The sequence below is a fragment of the Cibotium barometz genome, chromosome 40 (assembly GCF_041138505.1).
Source record: "Cibotium barometz isolate CiBa-2024 chromosome 40, ASM4113850v1, whole genome shotgun sequence".
NCBI lineage: Eukaryota > Viridiplantae > Streptophyta > Polypodiopsida > Cyatheales > Cibotiaceae > Cibotium > Cibotium barometz.
In genome coordinates, this window is record NC_141085.1 from 20619486 (window position 1) to 20627581 (window position 8096).

The 8096-nt window shown below is 43.4% G+C and overlaps 1 protein-coding gene across 3 annotated transcripts; it reads right to left on the reverse strand.

Annotated features, from left to right (window-relative positions):
- Positions 1-243: 243 nt before the first annotated feature.
- On the reverse strand, positions 244-7622 carry LOC147615294 (uncharacterized). Of its 3 annotated transcripts, XM_086779372.1 has the most exons (10): positions 7295-7434; positions 6917-7030; positions 6319-6805; positions 5963-6222; positions 5782-5871; positions 5518-5673; positions 5304-5369; positions 1463-1528; positions 1067-1135; positions 244-946 (listed from the first exon to the last, which is right to left on the reverse strand). In XM_086779372.1, the coding sequence occupies exons 3-10, from the start codon at positions 6794-6796 to the stop codon at positions 461-463; spliced, it is 1671 nt and encodes a 556-aa protein (XP_086635498.1). In that variant the 5' UTR covers positions 6797-6805; positions 6917-7030; positions 7295-7434; the 3' UTR covers positions 244-460. The 3 variants fall into 3 exon arrangements, with proteins under 3 accessions (XP_086635498.1, XP_086635496.1, XP_086635497.1); XM_086779370.1 differs by lacking the exon at positions 6917-7030 and having other exon boundaries at positions 7295-7622; XM_086779371.1 differs by having other exon boundaries at positions 6917-7472.
- Between the last annotated feature and the right edge of the window lie 474 nt (positions 7623-8096).

Consider the following 8096-nt stretch of genomic DNA (forward strand, 5'->3'; position numbering starts at 1 on the left):
GTGTAATTTTTCCGGCTAAAATTTAGAAATCTTAGTTGAAATTTGACGTTGCTTTTAATTTGAAGGGTTGAAATTTATATATTTTAGTTATAAATCCCGACATTTGTATGATTTCTAGTCATTTTCAAGTCTAAATCCCGGTTAAGCCTGCACATTGCCTTTAATTTTAAGGGTTGAAAAAAACCTTTTTTTTTTCAGAGAAGTGGTTTAGTATTACATTATATTGATGTTGACATATGTTAATTGTTTGGAACAGTTGTTCATATACTAGTGAGCAAACGTTCATATGATGATGAATACAATACAGAGCCTCCCAATAATGCAGCAAGTTTCCTGGTACATCTTCAAAAACAAGGGAATACCAAAAGCTTCAAGCAATATCACATTTTAGCTCTCAGAGATATAAAGAGATCAGAAGACACAAAAAACTCTTTGGGCTTCCTTCATTAGCATGCAAAAATCACGAAGCTAACGAGCTTGTTTTTGGAGTTTCCTCATTGACATTGACTCCACATTTCAGAGCAGATGAAGAATGTCCTGCCCCATTTGGCTGAATAACAGCTTCTCTAGAGTTCTGGAGCCCAATTACGGCAGAGGTTGCTTCGTTTACAACGACCTCACTAGCACAATTCACAGGCATTGTGATTCTGGCAGATGTGGCAGGCACAGTCGCCCTGATTGTAGTTGATGATGACTCTGTCCACCCGAATAACCCACTTTGAGAACCTGTTGTTGGCCTTGCATTGCAGCTGGAGATTGCTGTTGCCAGGGAGATGGGCATAAGGCACAAGCCTTTGGCTTGCAGAAACTGCATAGCCGAGCCCATACTCTCCTCCAGAAGCCTTGCAACTTGTCTTTCGGTCACTGCCATGCTGCTGTCTTGAGAAGGGCAGGAGGGAACTATGTTACCCCTAAGCAAAGTTGTTGCAGCAAAGTGTAAAAGCCCCTGTGCACATTATATATACAAAGGCATGTCAATTCCAAAACAAGCTTCTTTGCCAAGTGGTCCTTGAGCAGGAAAGAGGGGTCTTGAGCCATCACTAACTTAAAACAAAAAAGAAAATACCTCTCCTGGTACGTCTGCAGCAAGAGGCGCCACAGCACCGGTACTGCTTAACCTACTCATACTGAAGACCTGAAAAGCAGTGCAATTTGCATGGTGAAGAACCATTAACAATGTGGTCTCCTGGCTATTAAACTGCATTGCAGGGAATATTTACAAGAGGTGATTAGCAAAACTCCACCTACTTTAAAGCCTTGTTAAGGAGGTGATTAGCAAAACTCCACCCACTTTAAAGCCTTGTTAAGGAGGACGGATCCTACTGTGCCTACACTACATGTGCCTTTGCTCTGGCCGTTAATCAGGATAAATGACCAAATTAACTAATAGCTTATGAAATAGTTACAAGTAGAAGCCAACACAATACTACTAAAATGGCATCATAACAGATTAATTTCTTACTTTCACTTGCAGTTGTAGAAACCTCACGTATTCTATGATCTCATCAAGCATGGATGCCTTGTCTGTCTGCACAATAAGTTCACAAAAAAGAAAATGATAGGTAATGTATGCCAATGAAAATCAAGTAGTACCAACACTTTCAGAGATAACACATTGAAGTACAGCTTCTAAAGTAGGCAACATGATTCTAAAAACATGCAACAGTCTGACCATATGCGCATCCTATAAGAACAAATGGCTTGTAATGATGGGCTAGCAAAGAAGCCGTTGGCCTGAAGATAGATGCATGTGAACGTGTTAGATGAAGGCAGAATGCAGAAGAAGAGGTGATAGTCTGCAAGAGCCTCGGTTCAAGGGTATAGACAGCCAAGAAGAGCCAAGGGCAAGGTGGAAGGTGAAGATCAAAGGGTCATCTTCAGGCTGAGAGTCATCGCAGCGAGGTGAAGGTCTCCAAGTCAGTTCAGTCCCGGTTATTTACAGCCAGCAGTCTGTCATTCTACTCATTCAATAAAGCAAATACAAGATACGTGGTGGGGACCCTTCATAGGGTATTTGGGACCCAACATTGTGCATTGTCTCTCTTCTCCCTCTGCACCCTTATTCTCATTACATTGTGCTATACATCATCAAGAACAAAGGGCTGTATCAAAGTATAATCCTCATCTATGATTCAAGCCCTAGAGAAGTGATTACCTCTTTTTCCCCCATTCCTCCTTTCCCCTTGTCGTCAGTTCTCACCCAGATCCCTACCCCAATTCCTACCTTGACTAACTCCACTCAGGCATTAATGGAGCAAGCCCGTTCTCTACTCGAGTTGCAGATTCGGGAGCTAGAGCTTCGGATGCAAGCGGACTGTGAAGCAACAACTCACACCACCGCACAAGAGCACCAAAGACGACATGTGGAATAGCGTTTCCTTGCAACTCTGGACGCAAGGGTGGTACCGGCAACTTCCTCAATTCATCTTCATGAGAAGGTGAACTTCAATAAGTATAATGGTAAACTCGACCCCACTGCCTTGTATTCTTGGATTCATCAGTTTGAAGCTCATTTTGCTACAGGTAGAAAGTTGGATGTGGATAAAGTAGTGTTAGCTGGTTGCTATGTTGGTGAGCCAGGCTCCCACATAGACCCTCCGAGGATGCCTCTAGTTCTTCGACTCCCAGTTCCACAATTGGCGCCATTGTCAGCTCTCAAAGGTCAAAGATAAGCAAAAGAGCACCCACGACCCGGAGTATGAGTGCAATGAGTTGCTCAAGAACTTTGGCTACATAGATGGCCAGAGAGTTATTGTCTTGAAGTACGGAGGATGTGATTACGGAACAGCTAGCCTGTTTCCCATTGACTCCGCTAGACAAGCAGGTTGAGGAATTTAGCATAGGTATGACCACGAGTATCAAGTTTGAGGCTCATAGCGCTAAATTAGGCATCTAGGACACGGAGTTTGTGCAGGATTTCATGGTTGCTCTTTTGTAGGTGCAAACATAATCCTAGGGATTCGTTGGTTTCATAAGTTCCACCCAAACATTGACTGGGAGTAGCACACTTTATTCCTTGCAGGGCTGATGTTACTGCCGAAGATGTTGCAAAATTGTTTATCCGACATTGGTACCCAATTGGTGGTATACCTAGGACCACCACTGTATCAGATTGCGATGCCAAGTTCACCATTCACTTTTAGAGAGCATTAATTTTGGTACTAAATTAAATTTTTCGAGTGCATTCCACCCACCACAAATGGCCACAGACAAATTTACAATCACATTTGCCGTGTTGAAGTGTTATGTCCATGATCAACGAGGTAAGTGGGAACAATATTTGCCTTTGGTTACAGCTGTTTTGAATGACTATTTTTCTTCGGCTATTGGCAGGACTCCATGTGAGGCGGCGTTCAAAAGCCCGTTCCAGTCATTGTTGACCAGCACATCATCTTCAATTCCCAATGCTAATCGATTGACGGAGTCTTACCAAGAGATCTTAGAATCTATGAAGGACAAGTTGGCCAAAACACAGGACACCCATACTCGACAGGCCAACAAGGACAGAAGGATGTGAAATTCTCAGAAGGGGATGGAGTATATCTCAAGATTATGAAACAAAGGTTGAAACAAGTGGGCAAGCAATGCCCAAAGTTGTCGTTTTGAAGTTTCGAACCTTTTCCCATTCTAAAGAAGATCAATGAGGTGTCCATGAAGTTGAAGTTACCTTCCAACTGGACCATGCATGGTGTGTTTCATGTCACTTGGCTGAAAAACTATGGTGGACCTCCTTCCACAGATGTCCAAGATGAACCGGAACCACATTGTCGACAAAGCCGAAGTGATGTTTCCAAAACATATCCTTTTGCACTGTTTCATGCATGGATCTGGTCGGAAAGATTGTTAGTTCCTCACGAAGTTTCTGGACCGAGGGACGCATGAAGCAATTTGGCTTGATAAGAACTTAAAGATTATCTAACATTATTGACATACTATTTGGAGACTACGTAGCTTCCATCAAGTAAAGCAGAAGGGGATGTCACATGCATCTTGCACTCTCTTCTCCCGAAGTTCTAGGGTTCTCACTACCAGCACGGGTCCGTCATGACCATTTAAACCCTTCTCTTGACCATGAAACTAATTTAGGAATGCAAGACCTTCTAAATCCTAGTGAAGGAGAAAAAAGAGTGTGAAAACTGGAAGAATGTGAAAAGGCTATTAGAAGAGTATACAGACGTGTTTCTAGACGACCTGCTTGGGATACCTACCCTTAGATCAGTGGACCATGCCGCCATATAGTTCATCCCTAAGGAGCCGTGCCTCGTGTGAAAGCCCCTTATCGATTCAATGTACATAGGAGTATGTAGAATTGGAGGTATAACTAGATGTAAAAAGGGATTTATTAGACCAAGTTTGTCTCCATGGGGAGCACCTATCCTCTTTTAAAATAAGAAAGATGTTACATATCGTCTTTGCATTGTTGCATGCGCGGAAGCCTTGCTGTACTGATCCACAACCCTAAGCCTGATTAGGAACAAGATGTTAATTTAAACATGAGTAAGACAGAGGAGAGAGAAGAAGAGAGAGATTGGTGTCAGGTTTTTATGTATTTCATATGGTACAAAAAGGTGACTTTAATGCTTGTACATGGCTGAGCCCTTGGTCAGCCCCAAAGGGGTTGACCTCTGGCCCTACATGAGCTCTACTGATGGCTTCTTCTGATGGATGAATGAATGAACTGAATTGACTTTGCTGAATAATGACTGAATGCTTATATATGATGCTGTTGGCCAGCAGATGCTGCTATAGCCTGTTCTGGACAACAATATTCTTCTATATGTTGCAATAAATGCTGTGCTTTCTTTACTGGCTTGCCCATACTTTGCTGGCCACTGCCTATGACCTGGCCACCTGCTGCATGGACAGCTGCTGGCTGCCAACAGCAATCTGCTGGCTGCTCTGCCGACACGGTCCCATGCCCTCCCATGGTGATGATGGTGATTATTATGATGCTGATGCTGATGCTGATGATGATGGGACTGCTACTGATGCTGATGCTACAGATGCTTTCACTAAAAAAAGATGGTAATGAACATGATGATGCTCTAAGTTCCCAGTGAAAAAAAAGTAGCCTGACAGTTTATATTACACTCCAAGGGGAAGCCATTGACAACACTCTAGAGGTTTGAATATTTGTACCATCAAATCATAGATGCCACCCATACACATACTTTGTAGATGGCATGCATTAGTTGCTCATATATGCATAAGTAACATAATCCTGAATTACAATAGCAACCAGGATTTTAGAGAGGTATGTGTTTGGAAGATAAAAAGTTCTAGGTCAGAAGTAACTTGCATACCTTGTTTGCATTTGGAACAAGCTCTTGTAATGCTTTCATTCTGTTTGCAATTCTTTCCCGACGGAGCTATACCACATCAATGGCATGCATCAAAAGCATCAGAGAAGATGACTGTTATGTGTAGGGTTAATGGACTACTAGCATAATTGTGAAACTGCTCAAACGATCCGTAAATATACACATAAAATTGCAAAAATTAGTCTCAAATACCTACCCGTTCTGCAATGCTGTGTGGGTCTGTGGCTTGGCCACGACGGGCCCTTACACGGGACCTAGCTGTTCCAGCAACCACTGCTGCAGCGCCCTGAGGCTGACCAAGTCCAGTATGGCTTGCATAGGGTGGTGTTGGGACCATATGTGACACCTGTACCTGCTAGAAGAATGTTTAACAAGTATCCACACAGCAAAGGCATCGATTTTTTTAACAAAAAAACAAGCCCATACCAGAACAGCATGGTTTCTTCCTTTGTGCACAAACCTGTGGATGTGACAGTTGGCCAGTTGATCTGAGTTGTGCTTGTGCTCCACATATTGGGATAAACATGCTTTCATTCGGTCCAGCTCGGGACTGTACACACCAGAGCTAGTAGAGGAGCATGGCAACTAAAAATCTAGCATAAGATCAGAAGCAACCAATTCAACTTAACATCTTAACTTACTTCATCATCTCGAGCCCTTCTGCCATGGCGATGAGCCTCATTTGGTGCCCTCTCCTGCAGCATAAGAGTTTCCACCTTGGCCTGCCTCAAACCAAGTGGAGATGAAGGCACTCCTCCCATGTAAGGTTGGTTCCATACAGGTGGCGGCGCAACAAAAGGTGGTGACTGAGTATCAGAAGGGAGTTGTTGGCACCCAGAAATTTCACTGCCACCACTGCCTATTGATGGAGACCTAGTCAACCCTGGACCTCTGCATGAACCTGCAACAGCATCTAGCGGTTGAGAAGCTGATGTGTTACAAAGCAAAGGGATGCATATGCTTGGCTTTGTAGCTTTGAGCCATCCATTAGACATACCATCTGATATCTTTCTCACGTGTGATTGACCCATGCTAGAGCCATGCGTGGAGCCAACCAAGGCATCGCGAAGGCCTTGCTGCTGATTCATGTGAGCAGCAACGAACATGTCAAGGGTAGGATAGTGTGACTGCCCCATCGTATCATGCATTTCAATATCTTGCCTCCCTGTGGTGCTCATCAGAGACATGGCAAATATCTTCCCAGGGCAGGATAAGGCATCGTGAGGTTCAACGCTCATGGCATTTGCTGCGATCCCACCATGGTGGTCCCATGGGAGCTTACCCATGCCGTTCACTTCAGGCCCTGATGGCAATGCAAACAACTCCATCAAATCATCCATTGTAGAAAGGCCAGGCACTTGCTGCTCTGACTGCGGTTGAGTCTGGTGATGAGGTTGGTCCAGCCCTCTATGCAGACCAACTACTTGAGATGTGTTGAAAGAAAAACTGCCTTGTAGAGGTCCAACACTCAGCATAGGTGCAGGCTGCAAATATATTCATAGAAGTGGCAATTATCAGGGTTGGAAATCCTTGAAGCTCATTACCGCCAACTTAATTAATGTTGCAACATATAAAAGAATAAAAAAATGATTTACGATGCTGCTTTTTGATACTGCAGAGTACAAATGGAATTATGGAGGACTTCCTGGACTGCTGCCCATGTCCTTTTGGGTTGAGCTTTTCTTGCACTAGCCATGGCATGTCTAAGTCTGGTCAATTGCAGACAAATCAGGCTCACTGAGTGGCAAATCAACCGAAGCCCACACATGATTTTGTTAAGTTTGTTAAACCTTTGATCAAATTAAGCTTACTACTAAAATGGGATGAAGTGAAAGACTTAAGAGCTCAGGCCAAAAGGCATTAAATTAAGCAGCCCATTAGCAGAACTTGTCCATTAGAAACATCATAGAATTGAAGGATAATTTCAATTTTTGATGGGAGCAATGTCATGTTGTTTGGGCTGGAGTACTTGCATGGGAGGTGTGTTGTGTCAAGCAAGGACGAAATCACCCGACCAATCCAGAATCCAGGAAGAAGGGCCAAAACTGTCAAAGACGACACCAACCCACATGTGGGCTGATGCAAAACAGAGAGGCAAGTGTGGACAGAGCAAGGGGAAGACAACACGGCGTCAGCAGAATGTTTTGATGGGATCAAAAGCTGAGCTCTGTGTGATGTATATACTGTAGGTTGGGGAAGGTAGGGAAAAAGAAAGCTGGAAAAGCTAAGAGGGGCCCAATCAGCAGGTGGGTTAGGGCCTGTTGAGGCAAACAACGCCTGCAAGCCTTGTGGGTCGCTCTATAGCTTATAGCCTTATATATATATAGCTTATAGCCTTATAGGATTACTACCTTAGCTTCATACTCTATAGCCTTGCCATGTATCATGCTAGCATGCTCTATATCTATGCCCATTGGCCTTCATAAAGTTTGTAGACAAAAAAACATTTCATTTAGGCTATTTTGTTGGAGTGCTTTAAAAAACCCCCCATAAAGTTTGTTGAAGTGCTCGCGGTAGCATGTTGGTATAGGCATGAGTTTGAAACCCCCAACACCGCACCCCCCAGGAGGTGTTAGTGCGGGCATGAGTTTGAAACCCAGACTTGGTGTGATTAAAGAAACAAACCTCTCGCAAAAAAGGTGTAATTTTCACCATTAAGATTGAAAAACTCCATTGATTTTTGGTTAGCCTTGAAATTAACACCTGAGTTTTAAGCACTTTTAGGTATAAATTAACCAAAATGTGGCAATTCTAAGAATACAACTAGTTGATGTA